This window comes from Melanostigma gelatinosum, assembly GCF_949748355.1.
Source record: "Melanostigma gelatinosum genome assembly, chromosome: 1".
In the NCBI taxonomy this organism is placed as follows: domain Eukaryota; kingdom Metazoa; phylum Chordata; class Actinopteri; order Perciformes; family Zoarcidae; genus Melanostigma; species Melanostigma gelatinosum.
The window spans coordinates 10,296,521-10,318,337 of record NC_136634.1 but is presented as its reverse complement, the minus strand read 5'-3'; the positions used below and the strand labels follow the sequence as shown (position 1 = coordinate 10,318,337).

General features: G+C 44.6%; 1 protein-coding gene across 1 annotated transcript; it reads left to right on the top strand.

The window, feature by feature from the left end:
- The first annotated feature begins 1,937 nt into the window (after positions 1-1,937).
- On the top strand, positions 1,938-21,467 carry smad6b (SMAD family member 6b). Its single transcript, XM_079278543.1, has 4 exons — positions 1,938-3,408; positions 5,884-5,940; positions 6,596-6,673; positions 20,611-21,467. Exons 1-4 carry the CDS (start codon positions 2,610-2,612, stop codon positions 21,150-21,152), a joined length of 1,476 nt encoding a protein of 491 aa, XP_079134669.1. The 5' UTR covers positions 1,938-2,609; the 3' UTR covers positions 21,153-21,467.
- The last annotated feature ends 350 nt before the right edge of the window (positions 21,468-21,817 follow it).

The window sequence follows — 21,817 nt, the reverse complement described above, 5'->3', positions numbered from 1 at the left end:
GAGACGTCAGTGAAGAAGAATTCATCTGTTGTGTCTCCAGACAACATGAAGACCGCCGGCTCTGAAAGTGTGGAAGGTCAGAATTGTAATTGTAGGAACGATTCAAAAAGCCCGGACTAGCTTTTTAAACTGTGAAAACCTGTCTGCTGTTTGGTACTGTGCTGTTCCCATCCTGTCACAGCATTACCATGAACTCAGCAAAGGCCTCGTCATGTTCTTCTCCTCCTTGAACACACACTTATAGTTCTGACAAGCTTACTCACACGTTTTTTTTTTGTTTTTTTTTAAACTTTTTCTCCTTTCTGCTGTCGTCGTTCTCCATGTCACTGAACAGCCATGCAGAACAAAAGTTGGTGATTAAAAACAAAATGAGTTATCAGGCTAACCTGTATGTTAGCTGGAGCTGTATCTGCGACATTTTCTGTTTTATTTTTCACTGTAGTTAAGTGACAATCTATCCTGGTTATTTCTTTACTTCATGGTTTATTAAACAATGACGAGGGATCCAAATATGGCAGCCCATTTATTCAGTATAGCTGCTCTACCTACTATAAATATTAATTGTACAATTTTGGAGAAGGTAACCATATTTTCTCCCAATTTGAAGTTCCCTCCACACTACAGTCCTTGTCAGCAGTACCTGGGGAGGATGTAACAATAGGTGGTACAGTAGTCAGCTCTTTCGCCCGTTCATGAACGTATTGTTGTGGTTGTCTGTATGTGTCAGCCCTGTGATTGTCCAGGGTGGACCCTGCCTCTTGCCCAAAGTCAGCTGGGATCGTCTCTGATTGCAATCAGCTTCCTCGGGACACTTTGGAGGTTCTCAGTTGTGCCCCAACTGATAAATCAATCGGACCGATGTTAAGATGAGTGCCAAATATATGTTTGAGATAATTGGGAGGTAGTGTCTTCATTACTTTGTCCAACAAAGAGAACTGACAGGTGTATTTTTACAGTAAAATGTCCCATTTAGTACATTTCTTTGTTGTATTTTCAAAAATGTCGATCAGATATTTGAAACTCAATTAACGCAACTGCATCGCAAATGTTTACAAACTAATATCTTGACACGATTCTCTTGTTTTTTTTTACATGAGTTTATTCCCTTTGTATAACGTAAATGTTGGCACTCGCACAAATTAAAATCACTTTATTAATCTGATTCCTTATTTGGAATTTACTTTACATGTTATTGATATTTTCATTGTCTTCCTGGTGTTGTATAGGCGTCACCACAGTGTTTTACTTTATAGTTTCAGTTTGAGACCCCTGTCAATGAATTCAGTGCATCTTAAAATTTTAGTTTTTGTTTTAAAGGAGGGGGGCTGATGACTGGATGTCCTTATGGGCCACTCAACGTCTTGTTTTGTTCTCGCTTTGTCTTTACCATTCGTAATCCTCATTTAAAAAAAATCAAAAATCAATTTTGATGCATGTCCATATCATGCAATTTACCATCGATGCCCATGTTCCTGTATCCCCATTAAAAAATACAAAATGAACTGTGATTTTTTTAACAAATAAAAAAACACCACTCAGTTCATGAAAGTTCCTTCGTTACTTTTTTTTCCCTGCTCATAACAATCACATCCTGCCGGCAGCGCAGATCTAAAGAAGTTTTCGTAACTTTAACTTAAAAACGAGAGGTGGCTGTTTCGCCTTTAAGAGTTAAGAAACTTGAAACCTTGTTTGCGCAACAATCAGTGCAGCTCACAGCCGCCAAAGTGTCTAGACTAGCACATGATGGTAGTCAGCCAATGGCTCCATCGCTCTCCTCGGGGGCCCCGTGTGCGTGTGTGTGTGCGTGCGTGTGTGTGTGTGTGCGTGTGTGTCTGTGTGTGTGTGTGAGGAAGCGGGGGGAAAAAAAGAAAAAGAGAGAGAAACAGGGAGAAAGAAAGAGACCTGGGCTGCAGTTTGGTTTAGATCCGAGTAGAGCAGCAGCGCGATTCAGCCCCGGATTGTTACTCTTCATGTAATTTCTACTCGCGAGGATATTTTGTTGGGATTGTAACAAAAAACAAAACAAAAAAATTAAGAAGTCCCCTGACAAGAAGACGACAAGGATCCTGATTTATAGTGCATTTTTCTTGGGATTAAATCGCCGCGAAGTACCTCATGCTCTTCGTGCCGGTGTAGAAAGTAGATCTGAGCTCGTTAAAAGTCCGAAACTGTTTCAGGCTGCGAGTTCCCGTCTTTCGTTGAAGGCTTCTGTCTTTGGATTATGCTTCCAAGTATATTATGTTATGTTATTATGTATTCTACATTTTTCATTCGTTCGTAACAAACACATAAACAATCAATTCCGCAGCGATCCTGGATAATAAATCACAATTTCACCCGCTTGGTCATTTGCAGCACATTCGGCTAAATGAATGCATTTTGATCGGAATGCTGCAGTGCATTTATTGCGCGATTCTGCTGTTGTAAATGCAACAAAATAGCCTTCCCTCTAATGTTGCGGTTTTGCCACAAATGCTCGTCAATTGGCTGTGCATGCGTTGCACGGCACTTCACAGACATTAATGTGTTGCAACGACCGTAGAAGTATCTGTGATATTCGGATATCCGTACAAGAATAAAACCCCTCATATAGATTTTCAAGTTGTCGTATGTTCAGGACGAAACGCTCAGGTCTTGTGCGGCGACTCTGGAGAAGCCGTTTGATCCCAGATAACGAAGGGGAAGATGGAAATGGCAAAACTAGTGAGGGCTGTCGGGACGATCTGTTCGGAAACAACCCAGAGAAGATTCCCAAAAGGGAGCTCGCACCGATGACCCCTAGCGGGTCTCTTGCAGGGGACATAGGGGGTGTGTGCACCCGGAGCCCCGTGGAGAGCAGCGGCTTGGGGGTCACGTCGGACCAAGATGGGGGTGCAGTGTGCGTCCAGGAGCAGGGGAGCCCCCGCTCCATACAGGACAGAGAATGCAGGACAGTGACGTGCTGCTTATTTAAAGACCGGGACCACTCCGAGTTCAGGGGTCCGGAGACGGCTCAGGGTACCGCGGATCCAGGGTCGTGTCACTTCGCGTTGCGGAACCTTGGACCACGGGATAGCGGCTCTCCTGAGGCGCAGGAGGCGATGCCACGCTCGGTGTTGGAGCAAGAACTGAAATCGGCCACATACTCTCTTTTAAAACGGCTAAAGGAAAGAGCGCTGGATACCTTACTGGAGGCGGTGGAGTCCAGAGGAGGGATGCCGAGCGACTGTGTTATGATTGCCCGGACAGAGCTGAGGTTGGGCGGCCATGTGGCATCCCCACAGCTGCTCGTGTGTAAACTGTACCGCTGGTCCGACCTCCAGCACCCTGCCCAGCTCAAACCGCTCTGTGAGTGTAAGAGCTTTGGGGCTCCGGACAGTCCGGCAGTATGCTGCAACCCCTATCACTACAGCCGGCTCTGTGGGCCAGGTAAGGGCATCTGACACACAAGCTGTCTGTATGTAGCACCACACAGGCCTAGCCAGATGCTGCCTGTTGGGGGTGTAAAGTCACCAGGTAGTCCATGAAGGCATCTGGGTCCATGTTGTTCGTTTCTCCTTAGTTTGTCTTTGACTTCCCTGTCTTCAACCACAGTTTTGTAGACTACCATCTTTACTTGTGGACATTTCTATGTTCTATAAACCTACAAGTAAATGCTGCAGAGACATAACAGTGAGGCCTATTTTGTCCATTTGCCAAATGACTATAAAGAGAACTAAAAAGGTCATATTGAAAGCAGAAATGAACTTTGCAAGATCGTAAAACTGTGTGGGCCTTGAAATAGGCTCAGAAAATATTTCCCTATCACCATGTTTTATTTGTTTGGTATTGTTAGGCTTATTTTCATACTGAGAGGTAGAGAAAGGCTGGCCGTTTGATTAAATAGTTAATTATTACTCAAGTCACCCTAATGACAAAGTGAACAACAATAAAATCCTTCAGAGCTGAGGCACATTTCATGAAACATAAACGTGAGAGTCTACTTGTATGCCAGCTTGATGTTATTGTTATGCTATTCTGAGGTTATCGTGATTAAGTTTAGTATATTCAGCAGAAATAAACAGCTTGGTGTACACCAGAGCAGCGCTCATACTAGCCAACAACATCTGGGCTTTTCGATGGATACCGTTAGTACTGCTGCTGTCCTTATGGCTATTCTAGCATTAAGTCTTTAATGAATTCCATGACAACATAAAGTACATGACATCTTCAGTGTGTCTGAATACCTCTCAGTGCAATTGCCACTACAGCAGTGTTTGGTTCTTACCTCTGCTTCTTGCAGGGCTGTTGCCAGGTACCGGTAATCGGCCAAACTATCAACAGTGTACGACATGACAGTAAAGACTCAATCAGAGGTTTGGACCTGGTGGCTGAGATCAGTTTTGTTGTTGTGGTCGAGGATTAAGCGTCACAATCAATGAGCTATCTATGGCAGAACTTCCCTGACCTATATTTATATTTAAACAGATTCAGGTTTGGCAGGGGGGGGCAAGCCTGTGATTTGGCAAACCTTAAACGCTCGGCCACTCGACCCCACTGACTCCAGAGAGGGAGAGGGGCACATACCCCATATTGGGACCAAGGCTCATAGTAGACATATCTCACATGCGCTCATGCGTGGGCCGATAGAGCTGGTATTTCTTTCATGCTATTCAAGAAGGGGGGGGGGGGGGGGGCTTTGAACCAAGACCGTAATCAGTGGTTTTTACATTGTTTGCAAGATATATGGAATTATGTGAGACTAACATTCAATACATGAAATGTGTTTTCGTTGAAACATATTTGAATCATTTGTAAAACACAACTCAATGCTTAAAAACAAGCATTTGACAACACTGTTAAATCTACTAGAGTTTGATTTTTGGAGTGATTTAAAATAGACTACTTCTGTTATGGTCTTATGTAAGAATTTTGAAAGAATAAAACAATGTATAATGTGTTGCAGAGGGCTTGGATTGAAGTGGACAAAAACTTTTTCCTTTCATTTTGCAAAGCATTACAATTTTCAAATGAGATCAGTTTCAAGTTGCGCACTAAAAGCCCTTTTGTCCTAAGGAGGTCCCCTCATGCTATTTAGGTGAAGGAGTGGTGATAATATACAGTTTGCATACTACTGGCGCCAGGCTGACTAGCTGTGTATCTGAGTGACTGAGTTCAGATCCCAGCAATTACTGCCGCCACTCTTAAAGGACCCGCTGCTATTATGCTTTTCTCCTTCCCCTTTTCTCTGTAGGCGAGGTCAGTGTGCTCACAAAGTTTTCTTTCCTTTGTGCTTTCTTTCTTTCTTCTGCAAGTTAGTCACTTCATTTCTCCTCTTTTTATTGGATTAAATCAAGGAACACAGTGTTAAGTTAAAAAGCAGAAATGTGCTCTGATTCATCAAACTACTAATTCAAAGTTGTTGTGACGACTGCTTCAGTTAAATAAAACATGCTTAAATGATAGAAAAACACATGGTATTCTTTTGGCTTTATTAGCTTTTTAATGACTGTAGTGCAGACACAAAGCTGTAAGAGTTGAGCTGCAGTCTGGTGTCTATACTTTCAAATGGAAGTGAAAATGTTTCAATAGTTGTAACATGAAACATTCAATAGATAAGGATCTCGATGTGAAAGACGCTTGTAAATGTGTTACACGGTGTTTACAGTTATTTCAATAACCAGCTTTGTCAGCCGCTTTACGTCAGAGGAACTTGTCAACACACAATTCATTTTTAGTTTATTAGTCAAAGTATGTCAACAGTGCTTCATAAAATCTGCCCTTAGACCCCCAAACAGTTCATTGAAGTTTTGAAATGCTCAAATATGACTTTGTTATGTTTCGTGAGTTTTACATTCTTGCTTTCTTATGAACAGCATTTCTTCCTCTTATTAGCTTATTGACTTGAATTGTTTTGTGTTACAGAGTCACCCCCACCTCCTTATTCGAGGCTTTCCCCTAATGAAGAATACAAGCCACTGGGTGAGTGACACACCCGGCGCTTTATGTTTCATCCTCATTGTTCTGTCTGAATTCTGCTGTTAACATCGATCCTCGGTGTTATGACTTGTAACTGGGTAGTTGTAAAACTGTAATCACTTGATTCATTGTGTTTTTCATTCATAATTACAGATATTAAGGGCCTGCAAAGGGCACAGACAGTCATTTGTTCATGCTCTGGTTTAACAGAAAGAAAAAGAAATAAAGCAATGTGGAAGATGTTAATGGGTCTAATTGGGTACAGCTACTGGCAAACTGCATAGCTTTGAGATGAGACCTAGGCCAGCATGTGGCATGATGTCAGCATGCCAGCCAGAGCTGGGTTGTATGGTGTGGGTAGTATGTACTGAGGGCTGCTGGGACTTTGGAGCCTGGCAGCTAGCAGGGCCTGCAAGCTGAACTACAGCTGAGGTTTCTGGTCGAAGGGCGATGTCATCAGGTAAAGGCCTGTGAGTGAAGTTGCCAGGTTATCCACTATGGGATTAGCCCCACATGGTGGTAATTGTTTGAATTTGATGCAAAATAAGAACCATTTTCCCGTTGAAATAAAGAGGTAGCAATTGATCCTCTTGTGCTGATGGTTAGTGACAGATCAGACTCGTCGTAGATGAATCATTTCTGTTTTGTGTCCCCGCAGATCTGTCAGACTCCACATTGTCTTACACTGAAACTGAGGCAGCCAGCTCACCAAATATCACACCAGGGGAATTCTCAGGTGGGTGTGTTTCTCCAACTGTCACCGGTCTCCAAATAAGGAGTTTATGTCCGAAATGTCTTGTCCTTATTTTAGAAATGAATAACTCCCAGAAGTTTGTCATCCCAGAGGAGCCACTCTGTGAATACTGAAGTAATTAGTAAATGAAGCTGATGTGTGTTTCTGTTGTGATGTACATTGTGTGAGAGAAGGGGGCATTTATTTTTTGGTTGGCACAGTAGACATACTGTATAGCTGTGAGTGGTCAAATGCTGTTTGCAGCAGACGTGTGGTTTGACATACAGTACGTAGACGTGAGTATGGACATGTAGTAGACACGAAAGTAAATATCAACTCAACTTCATTATGTTTTCACCTGATTTTGGATATATGTGTGAACAGCTGTTTGAAGTAGAAGGGCCAGCATTGTGACTCAGTAACTAGCTTAAATACAGTGTGACTTTCTAAAGAAACATTACTCAAAAAAGAGCTTCCACTTTGTCACGTGAACATATTAAGTTCAGCGCCATGTTTGATGAAAAGACGTGTTTGATGATGAAATCACCCACGTGCTAAAGATCATTCGTGCATGGATTAGGGGCTTTCCCTTTTCCCTGAACTATGATTCAAGTTGATAGATTGAGTAATAAAGCTCATAAGACAGATGTTCATTTGTAAATAAGAGATAAGTGTCTTGCATGTCTGTGCATATTGCTTTAAATCGAAATAATACAATCTATGAATCAACATATTATCACGCGACTATATCACAGAGCTACTATGACTTTGTTCAGTGCTGCATTGTCCTAAAATGGGATGAGTAAAAGGAGGTATAATTCTTTCAGATTGTACTGCAACAGTTCAGTACTCTACTCTGCATAGCTTTTGAGTGTAACTGGATGAATATGCAAGCTCGTGAAGGTAATTTCGTTTTGATGTTGCACTTTATTCCTTCTCATTAAGGGCCATTACAAACAGTCGGAGCTTTAAAGATAAAGGTTTCATTGTAAGTGGTGCAGAGGTTCAGCGGGGCGTGTGCGTTGGCCACAGAGCTGGCCTCCCCTCTCCTCTGTTTTTCTTTCAGAAATATTTGAGTGGGATCAAACTGTAATAAGATCCAAGCTCACTCAGAAACACACACAAAGCACACATAGTTGTGCACATGCGTGTGCGCATACAACTCCACCAAGCCTGGCTGTAAGTGGGCTGCAGGGAGGGGTGGGTTTAAATGGAGTTTCTCCTGTGAATGGGGCCACACCAAAGGAAGCGAGTAGAAACAGTCCTGTCCTCTGATTTGAAATGAAACGCTCCTTTCTCATGGCATAGAGTAAGCATGCCTCCCCCGTCATGCTAGGTCCGCAGCCAGCATGTACAGTGTCATGTAGATGGGGAGTCAGAGCCCTCATTTGCAGGGAACAACATTTCCTGTTAAAGGTTGTGCCATGGCTCAGAGGCCTGGACACTGAGCAGTTGACATGGCTACCTGGCAGTGAAGTATTCAGTCAGCAAGGGCCCCCCTCCTCCCCGGTACACATGCTGTCACCACCTCAGCATGGCCCGGCGACACTCCCTGAGTCAACAAATGAGGGGCTTGTCAGAGCGCGCACCACAATTCCTCAGAGACTGTGGTGAGCAGGGAGGATCTAGACATGCTAGGCTTTGGTTTCTTCCAACTGTGTCGCTGCTTGTGAAGGCCAGGCCGGATCACGCTGCATTGGCTGGGACACACTCCGCAACTTGGACTTGGGCAGCAGAATGACCAGTGCTCCGCCGGTGCTGTGAGCTAAATCGTGTCGCCAGTTTGTCTCTGATCGTGTTGCATTTGGACCGTATGGTTGTTCTTTATTTTTAGATACAAAAGAGTGTCCTTGTTGAGTGAAACAAACCATCAGCATCTTGTCAGTGAAACAGATCTTCCACCATGGAGCTTATTCCATCATAAGACCAAGAGCCTGAAGGCCTTCTTATACAGCCCACTTAGTTCTGCTTTTACACGACGGCATGTCATGCATATTGTCAAGTTATCCTGTGTTGACCTGGAGATGAATTTCTCTGTGAATCCCCCTGCAGCTCGGGTAGAGAGAGTGTCTGTTTGTAACCAGAGTTGTATGGGATCCAGACTCCACCCCTCATGCAGGAACAAGTAAACCTCTTAAAAAGCAAGTCTGGGGGGCACTTGGTGGCTGTGTGGGGTGTAGTCAAATAATCAACGGCACTTTACAACCCGGGGCTAAAGAAATACCCTCTGAACATTCTGCTGCATCTCACAAAGGCTGAGAAACGGATCAGAACTGGTTGTTTTTGGTAGATAAGCTCGTTCTTCCATAACCATCAACATAATAAATGTATTCAGTGGAATTCGAAAAAGTAATTCTCCCTCCGCTTTAGATTATTTAGTGCCACGTGAATATGAGATATGTCTTTGAATCGATACACTATATGTACACATTAATGTTAGAGTTGCATTTAACTGCAGATACATTTCTCTCTGGCTGATTCTTGCAGTTGTTCAAATGCTAAAATGTTCTTACAATTTTCCAGCTTCCCCATGTGCACAGTCTTGTATTACTCTTAGTGTCACACCTCCAGTTACTGTGTGGTCATAGACATTTGAACCATTCACAGTGTCTTATTTAAACATGGCTGTGAGGGGGAGAGACGGCCCCAGCAGGCGCTCTGTGATATCTCTTTACGTCATGAGCGGACCCAGCTTGTATACCTTCGCACTGTGTGTGTGAGGGAATGTGCCTTCGCTGGTGCTACCCTCCCAGTCTGCCCTCACACCTGTTTCCTCACCGCCTGGGCCTTGTCGTGTGGACCTCAGAGTGAAGCCCTTTGAAGCGGGTCTCATTGCTTCCTGTATGACTGTCTGAGGGGGTGTTTCTCCCCTGCACATTGAAACTATTCTGTCAGTCACATTGTCTCTGACATTAGGGGCTCTTTATGTTTGTCACTTCTTCGTTGCAATGCTGCTCTCAATGTGAGGAGGTATGCCAAGATGTCTTTGCGTTGCTACTTAAGAATTTCTGTCATTGAAGATGTGGTAATTTGAAGAGCAATAAGTTTCACTGTGTGTAGTGATTATCATATTAACAAAGTGTAATGTACAATGGATGACGCAGGCCTTCCCTCTTTTCCAGGTTTAGACCGCTCTAAGATCACGGCTGCAGTTTATCTACATTCTTCAGTCATTAGAGGTTGTGTCCTCAATCAACCCAGTGGAATTTGTCAGCATAACACTGTGTACACACTCCTGTTGGTGTAAGTTGAGCTCACCAGTGTAGATGGAGGGGCTCCCTCAGATTTGCTGGGTCAGGTGACCAAAAGACGCGCAGAGTGACCTGAGTCGTCGTACTTTTATTTTATTTTCCTCTTCTTTCTTTTTTTTCTTCTCCTTCCTGAGAGGAGAGGAAAGTTGGACCGGAGGAGCGGAAAGATTGAAAGTTGTTAGACGTGGATAGCACAGACTGCTGTTGCGCTTACTGGAGGGAAGAGGGCATCAGCAGGTAGTCAGGGTTCCCACACAGTAATCACACAGTGCCCTCCTCCGTCTGCCGGCCTGTCTCGGCAGGAAAGGCCAGCGCTGTCTCCCTGGATGTCTCGTCTGCAGACAGGCACTGTGTCAGGTCCCCTCTGGTATTGACTGATTCTTCCAGGCAGAACAAGGCAGTTAGTAGATAGATGGGAAGGGCCTCACGTGAGTCACGCAACAGATTGCTCAAGGAAATTACAGTGTACAATGCGGAGGTGCTGGGACCGCGAAAACGCATCTGTAAAGCTCCTGTTTACATATTAAGTCTTTGTTTCTTCCTCATATGAGTGCAGAGGCGTACTGACATACATTCACACGCACGAGCAAAGCTAATTAAATCGTGCAGTCAATACTAATCACAGCCTGCCCGTCTGTGTCAGGAAGAGGCCCTTAGTATCAAACTCTTCACTCTGTCTGTGTCAGAGACGGCGGAAATGCATGGAATAATAAGACGAAGTCAAATCAAGGCACGCAATGCTTCTCTTGATTAAAGTAGATTAGACCGGACCTGTTCTAGTTGATCTGACTTTGAAGGCATATGATTCCACTTCTGCTAGGATCCAAATGCAAAGAATATCAACTGTATGCATTTGAAAACATTTGGGATAAATTGCACCTCTAATTTGACTTGTGGCTTAGAGGGTCCTGCTCTAATCGGGAGATCACCGGTCCGCATGTTGAAGTGTCCTTGGGCAAGATACTGAACCCCAAATTGCGCCAGAAAGGTGTGCCATCTGTGTGAATGTGAATTAGTTTAGATCCCGATGAGCAAGTAGGATCTTGTGTGGCTGCCTCTGCCATCAGTGTATGAATGTGTGTGTGTGTGAATGTTGACATGTAGTGTAAAGCACTTTGAGTGGTCGGACGACTAGAAAGGTGCTGTATGAATGCAAGTCCCATCTACCGTCTCATGTTTTTCCGCATCAGATGATCGATTCTGTTCATTGAAGTTTTCTTCGTATTTTATTGATGGCTCTTTTAAGTTGGGCTCTATTTTTTCTCCCCTGTGCTTATATGATGCTGGGTGACATAATGTAGGTGACATCATTTACAGCACACCCAGATCCACAGCCAAATGCTTCATTTATAGCTCTGGAATTATCATATTCAATTGAACGCGAATATATGTCGCCGCGCTCCTTTATCTTTAAAAAGTAGTGTGTTTTATATATACAGTATTCGTTTCCCGCTGTGCAGACATCTAGCTCTCTCTTTATGTAGCGGCAGCACACTGACTCTGCACTGCTCAGACAGAGGTATGGCCTGATGGAGTGACAACTGCATCAGCATGTTAGCGATGTCCCCCTCCCCACCTCGAGGCATGATCCCCCTGCTCAGTCCCACAGACCCCAGAGTGAAGCAGCCCGGGCTCATCTCCCCCTGCCGCCTGGCACATGGCCTCAGGTTTCCACCGCAGCCCTGAGCCTTCCCAGCGCCTGGCCGCCCACACTCCCTCAGGAGCCCCAATGCTCCAGGATACGGGATGTGGAAATAATGTGACTCGAGTGCTTCCACCCTGCCTCCCGAAATCACGTTTTGCGGATTGTTTATTTGAGGGGAAGGAGGCCTCAGACAAACATCCTGTTTTAAAAAGCTGCCTGGGTTTTGTAGCAATGCAGGGCGGTGAATTGCCCCTTTGACAGGGGGAGAGTGAGGAATGTTGAAGAGAAGGCCAGCATCTCGCGGGGGGGGGGGGGGACATGAGGGGGCTCTTCTCAGCCGTTCGTCATGTCCAGTTCGCAGAGTCCATTTTTAAACTGGGGGTGGAGGGTTGTAGCTATACATCCTGAAGGGTCTATTCTCTCTGTAGTAGTGTAGGGCCTGTACCTTCGGTCCTCGTCTCAAGTATCCGTTCCTGTCCTGGGAGGCTGGCTTCCGTTTCCCCTTACGTAACACACATACACATAGAAAAAGAGCCATTGATAAGTGCGATAAGGCCATTTTTAATTTTCCCTTTCTCAGCATTGTTAGACCGTGGTGGGTCAGAAATCCATTTCAACTTGTTTTCTCGGAGGTTATGACATTGATGATCCTCAGATTCCTCTAAGTTCTAGATGAACTATTGGCTCACTAATATAACACGTTTGTTGTTGTGTATAGAAGGGTGTTGCGTGTTTGTATTTGTGTGATTGCAGTAGTTTGTTTCCCATCTGTCAGATTGCAACAAGATTTTCTGGCCATTTGATTCGGATCTTTTACTTTGTGTTTTACAGGTTTATCATTCTAAATAGTCACATAGATGGAGGGTGGCTGTTGTAGTTGTGTTGGGGGTTTCGTCACACAAAATTTGCTCTTAAGAGTGGATTTTCAGTCAGAACTGGCAACACAGTTCCTAGACGTGGTGAGGTAATGTGACCTCTATGTGCAGAGTGAAAGCCATGCTAATCTAAAGCAGTCCTGGGAGAGGCCTGAAACCCCTTACATGTCAACAGAAACTTGCCTGCTGGGCTTAATATTTATCTGTCTCGGCCTGGCAAGCCAGAGTGGTGCCAGTGATGCTGGGTGTTTGACTAACTTCTGAAGGGCTCACAGATAAAGATAAATCTAAAGCCTCATACACAACTATGAGTCTAAGCTCACAGTGCTGCGCTTGTCATTTGAATTTGCAGAGTGTACTGTGCTCAGGATAAGATGAACCATGTTTGATTGAGGGCTTACCACACAGATAGAAATTGCTGTCTGTAGAAATAACAGGAGGTGTGCTCAGGCTATAATTTGTGCCCCATATTCTACCTTAGCAAACAAAGTGAGTGAGCTAATCTTGTCGTGTGCTCAGGGAGTGCTGGCTGTTCCCATCTTCTCTTCCTTCACACCGCAGCGCAGCACAAGCCTCCACCAATAGCTCCATTCATTCAGCTCAGGGCAAAGGGTTACAGCAACAAATAAAGAGCGTGCAATGCCATTAAAAATGTATGGAATGTCCAACTGTTAGTTTGGTGTTTTAGTGTGCCTCCTCTCAAGGCTGAGAGGGGGAACAATACTCTATTTGAGCTGGCCACTGTAAATGTGCTAGCCTTGCAACGCCTGGCAAGCAGTGGCGAAGGAGGTGCCAGTTGTGGACGCCATTTTTATTTTCTGACAATTTGACCCACAATTATAAATCCAGATACTAGCCGTGGCCAGCTATGATTTAGGCCTGTGGTCTGATTGCTGGCAAAAATAGATTTAAGATTTTTTTTTTTTGCCTACCTCCCCAGAGGAGCATTGACAGTTGTGCCTGAACCTATGGCTGTCAGTATTTTTAAAACTCAGAATAGCCAGCGCATTCTTTGAGCCTCCAGAATGCTGTGTGTGGATTAACTGTAGGGGCCCATGTCATCCGACATCTCCACACAAACCTTTTACAGGGAAAGGATAGGAGCTCATTGTTGATGTGTTGAGCAGTAAACTCCCAGTGTATCAAGGCCTGTTCATTTCTCTCTTTGTTGCACACGTTCAAACTGAGAGGCAGGGACTTGATTTTCTTTTACTCTTTCCTTATCTTGAACTTGATCTGCTGGAGCTATATCTTCAGTCCACTCCCTCGTCTCAAAGTGGGGCCAAGTTTGATAGACATCATTTGGAGCCTTTGATCTTGATCCCAAAAGATGATGTCTTTAAATCGGAACAGAAAACCTTTATTTTGAGTGAATGGTCCAGCAAAACACCCCTAATAATATAGTGTTTACAATGGCTTAGTGCCCCGTTCTGACCAAGGTATTGTTTCCTGAGCATGTCCAAGTATTTATATCCTCATGTTCTAAACAAAGCACACCTTGACAAGGCAAATTGCACTCTGGAATAAAGTCTTTTGCCAGTAGTAGTTTACTACAAGTCATAAACAGGCTTATTTGAAAATTGTAATTGATTTTCTTCCCCAGGGAAAATTGTATTTACTTTTGTAATGTGTGTTTTACTTATCTTTTATTTGTGTGCCTTTCTGAAGTCTTTGCTCTGTGGCTCAGTTTGTGCAGTCAGGCTGTCGCATTTCAGGGTACGGTTTAGATTAGAGGTCTGGCTGGAGCTTCCCCCTCTTCCCCTCTCTGTGACTGCCAGCACATCATTTACTTAATGAAATCCTGCCATTCCCTTTAGCTTCAAGATTTTTTGCAGATGTTGACAGGGAAGGACTTTGTGAATTATTGGAAATGTTCACTCCTGCATTTTTAATGAATGTCTTGCTTGTTGTGAACGAGCGGCCTTGTCGGAGATGGGGGGGAAACAGTTGTCTTTGTTTGGGGAGCTGGTGTCTGGATGCCCGCGGTGGAGCAGTGTGAGTTACAGCCCAGCAAGTGTTGTGATTGAAACAGAAACTCTGGTGCCACATTATCCTGACAGAACACATTCTCCTCACAGACTCTGATCCACTGGGCCGATCAATAGGGAACCATTGTTTGAACGGCAACTCTGTCCATTATAGCTGGTTCACCTCCTTGCCCGGTGGACACCAAATACCTACCTTTCGCCTTAAATTAGACAGACTAATATAACTCGTAATAATAGAGTTCCTTGTTATTGTTCATTTGAAATCAAGCTTTCGACATAGAGGCCAGCTAAAGTCAGTTTCTTCCCTCGGTTTAGGATCTTGCTTTTTCGACTCTGAAGAAAAGTATTAATCAAATAAGTATGTCTGTAAAAGTGTCAGACTACACAGCAAACACTTCCCCTCTCATGTGACGTGTGATTTGGTGAGAATTTTTCACCAACCGAGACTCTTAGAGGAGAAATAAACCAACCTTCTTGATGCACCCCCACCCCCCACAGTCCTAACCAGAGTAGGAAGTTAGGAGGCACAGCGAGGAGGAGGAGGAGGAGGAGGAGGAGGAGGGGGGGGGGGTGTTTAGGAATGTGCAGGGTCTCCTCTACTCAAAACGCTCCAGCCTTCTTGGCTCGAAACTCCCTCCCTCACACACTCACAGACAAACACACGCCCGCACACACACACACACAAACAGATAGGTTGTATGAGGAGGTGAAAGAGCGCAGCCACCCAGCAGGATGTTCGCTGAGTGTTTTGCTTTCTGTGCTCGCTCAGACTCCGCTGGCCTTTAACGCCGCCTGTAGATATGACATTTACAAACATTCCCCACAGTTTTCACAGAGCCTTTACGTGCACTGGAGGACTCTCCGAGGCCTCACTTGCATCACCGCCATCGCTTGTTCTCTGTGTCTCTCACACATTGCAGAGCTTTGGAGGAAACTTTGAGGAAACAAGCAGCACATTTTCTTCCCTCTTAAAAAAAAAGTCTTCTCGCCTCAAACCAGTGGTCTCTTACTCACGCGCCCAGACGGCTCCTCCATATTAGCCTCCTTAGCTTCCTGTGCTTTTTACACCCTCTGTTGTTTATTGATTTAATTTATGGATTCTGTTCGTTATCTGCTATCAAGGGTACAGCACTTTTCCTCCCTCATGGGGTCATCCAGAAACAGAGGGAAAGTGGAGAGGAAGTGGATGACAATGTAAAGCATTCCCATTGTGACCAGCCAGGCTTGGTGACTGGATTCAGTTTCTCCGGCTCCCACAGTGTTTTCTCCCAGCACATATCTCTTCCTCCCTCTCTCTCTCTCTCTCTCTCTCTCTCTCTCTCTCAGCAGAGAAAGGCCAGACCTCAGGGAGAAAAATCCATAGACATATAAGAGCAGCTCCAGTTAGCGTGTCTGTCTGATAAAGCCGAGTTTGATGGCAGCGATAGCCCAGACGCCAGCCTAAATGTGGCCTGCTCAGAGGTTGGAGTTGGCCTGTAGGAACCCCTGTCTACAGAATTAAAAGCCACACCATACTCTGAACAGGAAGAGGCTTTTTCTTTAGTTCAACTGTGTTATTTTAGTTGTAAAAGAAAGTTAAATCAAACAAATTAGTGGGGTGCACAGGAATGCTCAAAGAAAATAATTTGTTCTAAATTTCCACACACACAACCACAGTGTACACAGGCGCACACACACACACACACACACACACAGTCCTCATGCCCCCCTCCTCACCAGCAGCCCCCCAGCCTATCAGTTCATTGGTAGAGTCTAATAGCTGGAGGGGAATCTAATCCTTGGCACAGGATGAGAGACTGCCCCCCCCCCCCTTCTCTCCTCACTGCTCTCCTGCCCTCGACTGCACTACTTAAAGGGACTCGCAACAGTGTTTTTTCTTCTTTTTTTTTCTTCAGCAAAGTTTTGCAGCAATGTCCCTATCTCGCTCTGGATTAGGAGAGATGAAGTATAATGGAGGTGGCCCCGGAGCTTGGTGGGGAGATGTTAGCACGGAGGGGAAGCTGTTGTTTGTCTGCCTGTCCCTGACACTCGGCCTCCCATTCATCTCACTCCAAAGCTGCGGAGCTGTGTTTACCCCGGGGCAGCTCTTTTCTGCTTCTCCCTCTGCCCTTTCCCCCCCGTCCTTTTCATGCTGTCTTTAAGAGCATTACTGGATGATCATCAAGGATTGCCATTGAAACTCTCAGGCCCCCATTTTTGTGTACTTAGTAGTAAGTATCCAGACTCAAGGAACTCATAGCAGGGCAATCTGCTTTTTTCCATATGTAAACCTGTGGAAAAGGCCTGGGCAAGTTGTGTTTAACACAGGCATATTTCAGGGTTGTGTTAATGGCATGTTGGTTTTCTCTCATAACAGAGGAAAAACTATTTAATAGCAATAATCGTGAGCAGTATTTGCCATTTCTTTGGCCTTTGTCAATCGCAGTAGCCTAATATTATTATCAGTAGTGTAATGTAACAAAGTACAATTATTATTATAACTGTGCAAAAGTATAACTTTCAGGTACTTGTACTGTACTTGAGTTTTTCAATTTCATACAACTTTATACTTCTTATTCCACTACATACTTTTACAGCTTTAGTTATCAGATTAAGATTTCACAAACACAATATTTGAAGATCTAATAAAAGATGATGCACTGTTATAGATTAAACCCCAAAATGTAAAATCTAATTCAAATTAGCTTCTTCTCCATGAACTAAAACAGTAAAAAGATACTTTTACATGAATAACATCATATTATAACACTCACAGGGGCCATTTTTCAACAAAAACTAATTAACTTAATTTTTATACTTTAAATACATTTTGCCAAAAATACTTCAATACGTTTACTGAAGTGACATTTCCGTTGCTTGATTTTCTGCACAGGATCTGAATTCTTCCTCCATCGCTGACTATCTTCTAGTGCTCTCACTTTTTCTCACATAACAATAAACCGATACCGAAAGCTGACATTTTACATTTTGTCTGTTTTGCAGACACTTCAGCATGTGTCGCTGTTTGATTTCTGAGTTCCAGCGAACTGATAAAAGTCTGTGTTTGTTATCAGACCTGATGTCCTGCTTTTGATGCTCCGAATTCCTGCAATCAGACGGACCACAGAAACGGAAAAATCAACGTTTTCACATGGTTTCCATGGAGCTCCCGCCTTGTGGAAATCAAGCTCTGCACACCAAATGCTTTCTGTGGTTGGAGAAGTGTTCGTTAAAAACCTCTCTTTACTGTGTGGCTGTACTAAGACATGTAGTACGTACAGATTCAGGCGACCAAGGTTACTTTAAATTTACTGAAAGTGTGAGAGGGCTTGTTACATTTTGAGTGTCGTAATCTGTTTACTTATTTCATGACCCTAAAGAGAAAGCCAAACAGAGACTTATCATCATTTACTTATGACATTGCTAACTGCTTTATTCCATGAAGCCAGTTGGGCCACAAAATGTAGACCAAACGGCTTCCACAGATCCACGTATCTCCACCTTTTTTAAACCAGCACTTTGAGATTGGTTCGTTGATAAACTCCTTCTCGCGTTCAGATCAACAGGACCTGCGAGTGCAACGACCATACTGTGGCTGCGTCCATCGACTCTGAGACTGACACTAAGAGGAGAGGCTTTTGAGAATAAAATAACAATAATAACATACGCTACTATTCTAATGGGTAAACGAAGCTGTTAAAAGGTGGCAGGGTTAAATGGATGCAGAGCACCAGTAATTGCTCCCAGCCCGTCATGGCTCCGCCCTGAGCAGACCCTCTGAAAGCCCAACATGGCGTCGCAGAGAGTTGGGTGCTTTTGCTGTGGTCAGAGGGGAGGAAGACACACGCCCTTCCTTCACCGCCTTTTAGGTTTGGTCTTATAATGATAATTAAAGCTGGCCTCATACTCTCTTATATCAATTTGGAAAAGGTAGGTGAACATATTCAGACACTTCCAAACATAGTTGAAGAAACAAGGCTTCCTTAAAAATGTCAAAAGACTGAGCATTTGATGTAGGGCAAGCACTGGAGGCCATAGTTGCCCTGGTGATATTGTCCAAACAGTCTGCCGATGGTGATAGATCTGCTCTGTTAAAAAGATCCCAATGAGTTCTTCTCTCAGAGCCTTCACCTCAGCACTGCCACTTAGCCAAAACACACAAGTTCAGGACAAAAACACGAGCACGCTGGCTGATTTCCATCCCCGTCCAAGCAGACACGTGTGCGCACAGGCACACGTAGACGCTTAACACAACAGAGCAACAGGAAAAGGCCTGGCTCGTGGTGTGCTCATTGTCTTCTCTGAGGCTTAACATTTGAGACATTTCTAACCTTTGTCCTGCTCATTCCTCTTTTTGGTCCTGGCAGTCTTACTGACTACCTTTGTTCCAGGCTACGTGTGAAAACTAGACACTATTGACCAAATTGCTTTTGCTTTATTCTCCCCATCTAAAAAGGAGGAGACGGTAGCCATTTGGTCTTTTGTGTTTGCGTGCACATTTTCAAAGTGAGTTCACCTTGATGTGTGGGCTCCATTTGATTTGAGACAATAGAGGGCCGTAAACAAGTTGAGGCTGAGTTCTTTGTGTGGCCGAGCCGCGCTGAAGTAAAAGCTGAGCTCAGAGTGGAGGAGCCGGAGTGTGGAATTCACTAATGGCACATGCATGTTGGGGCCCCTGAAGAGAGGGGGTCATTTCAGCCATCAGTGTGTGCGCAAACACACAGAGAGCCTGTCTGCAGCTTCCCCCCACCCACACATCCCCACTCACTCACTCTTTTCCTCCCCCTCCACAACACAGTGAGCCTTGAACCAGCAGCCGTTTTGTCTGTGCAAGTCTGGTCAACGTTTTTGCTAATCTTTGTATAAACTTTACCAGTGTGGGTCACTCGGCAGAAAGGTTTGGTGGGAGGTGAGCGTGGCATTTGTTGCTGTGTGGATCTGCGATGCTCCACCTTAAAGGCGTTTGTTAATGGGACGGGCGGTCATTAAGCCCTGAGAGCAGAGAGACTGAAAGGAATGAGGCCACAGGCCCAGGCTTTAAATCCTCTGTGCCAATAGACCCTCTGAAGCAAAATAATGGCATCACTCTGTGTGTGAGTTAATGGGAGCTGATAGCATGAAGGCTGGGGGGTCAGCGGGTCACGGGCTTGTGCTAAGTTGTCAGGGAGCTGAATGCCGTCCCTGGGCCCACAGCAGGGGGAAGAGCTGGGTGGAGGGGGAGGGGGACCCCCTGCCTGGCCCTCTCCCGTCACCCCCACTCTTGTGGAATGTGAGGAAGACGAGGAAAGAGGAGAAAGAGGCACCCTCATTCTGGAGAAGTAAAGGGTGAAGAGACGGATGTGAGATCATGGGACTCTGTGCTTTTTCTTCCTCTTCCACCCACCCCTCTCCTCGTACCACAGGTTTTACGAGCAGTATAACTGTATGACAGCTTAGAGCAGTGTGGACTGAAGCAGCCTCTGAAAGTAGTCAACAGTGCTGTGTGTCTGTTCACTATAGTGAAGATAGAAGTCCAACCAGGGAGCAGTAACTCACTTTGGAGTGCTGAGGGCTGTCACTGGAAAGAGTTCACAGACTGCAGCCATGAAAACTGAATTAGCAAGCTGATTTACTGGACAGAGATGTTTAGGAATGAGGTGCCAACTTTGTTCCACTGTAAAAAGAAAACAGTGTTTTTGTCTTAAATGCGCACAGGCGCATTGACTTTTCAAAAAAAGTAGACTTTTTATCCAGCCCCAACACACTCTTGCAGGAGGTTATTTTCAGTGGAAACGCTGAGTCCAATCCTTAATACATTTTTCGTAAACACGATCTGTTTTGAAAGTGCATGTGTGAGGAGCCGTGACAGCCCCTGTGCTGCACGGTCAGTGTTTAATTGTTACAGTGCCCTCTTGAGGCAGAGGAGGAAACTGCGGGTCTTCATTCAGTTGGACTGACTTCACTGCACTCTCCACCCCCAGGATATGTATAGTAGCCTGCGTGCGTGCTGGCGTGTGTGTGTCTGTTGGACGGATGTGCATGCAGTGGTATTTATACAAGGCTTAGATTTCAATGCAGTGCCTCCTTCAGTATTTATAGTGTGGCCATCTGCTCTGAACAATAAAACGAGATAGTTAATCCCCGAAAACTTCAGCCTTCGTTTTTACTAGGCCTGTTTGCTTTTGTTTATGTTTTGTTTAACGACTGTCCCTGTCTCTTCTAGATGCCAGTATGTCGCCTGACACCCCGAAGCAGAGCCACTGGTGTAACGTGGCGTACTGGGAGCACCGCACACGCGTGGGTCGCCTCTACACAGTGTACGAGCACTCCGTCAGCATCTTCTATGATCTACCTCAGGGCACGGGCTTCTGCCTGGGCCAGCTCAACCTGGAACACCGCAGCAGCACAGTTCAGCGCACACGAGGCAAAATCGGCTACGGCATCCTACTCAGCAAAGAGCCGGATGGTGTTTGGGCGTATAATCGCAGTGAGCACCCCATATTTGTCAACTCCCCAACCCTGGACGTGCCTAACAGCAGAACTCTGGTGGTGCGGAAGGTGATGCCGGGCTACTCCATCAAGGTGTTTGACTATGAGCGTTCGTGCCTCCTGAGGCACACCACGGAGGCTGACCTCTTGGACGGACCCTATGACCCCAACAGTGTGCGCATCAGCTTTGCTAAGGGCTGGGGCCCCTGCTACTCAAGACAGTTCATCACCTCCTGCCCCTGCTGGCTGGAGATCCTCCTCAGCAACCATAGATAACACAGACGGACCCCACAAACTATCCCAAATATCATCTACCTAGATTTAATATAAAGTTTTTATATATTATATGAAATATATATTATACTTGTAAATACGGAGTCATTTTTACAATGTAATTATTTATGTATGGTGCAATGTGTATATGGACAAGAGGAAAAAAACGGAAATGCACTTTGGCTTATATATATTATATATATAAATATATATAAAGATAAAGAATCTTTCAATACCAACTTGAGAAATTATACAGCAAAATTAGGATGAGCCTGGATTCGGTGTATAGTTTTCATATACTATTAATATCCAGACAAAAAGCTAACACCATTCACACATTGATAATAAAGGATTCGCATAATAATTATCTTTGTTTGGTCTGCATCATTAGCTCTTTGATTGACACTTTCAATATTCCTTCCTGATTTATTTTCATGACATCTTAACAAGTGTATTGATACCACAAGGTCGCCAGTAGACTTAACCCGACCTGTTGTGCTTTGTCTAAAATGCCAACCTTTACGAATCTCGGTACACCATCATGTATCACACTCATGTCCTTGTGTGGCATTTGACGTTTAGATCCAGGGTTAGCCAGGGAGCAGATACTATATCGATCACAGGTGAACTTGTGCTCATCTTCGCCAAGCAGAAAATGATCAGAGCGA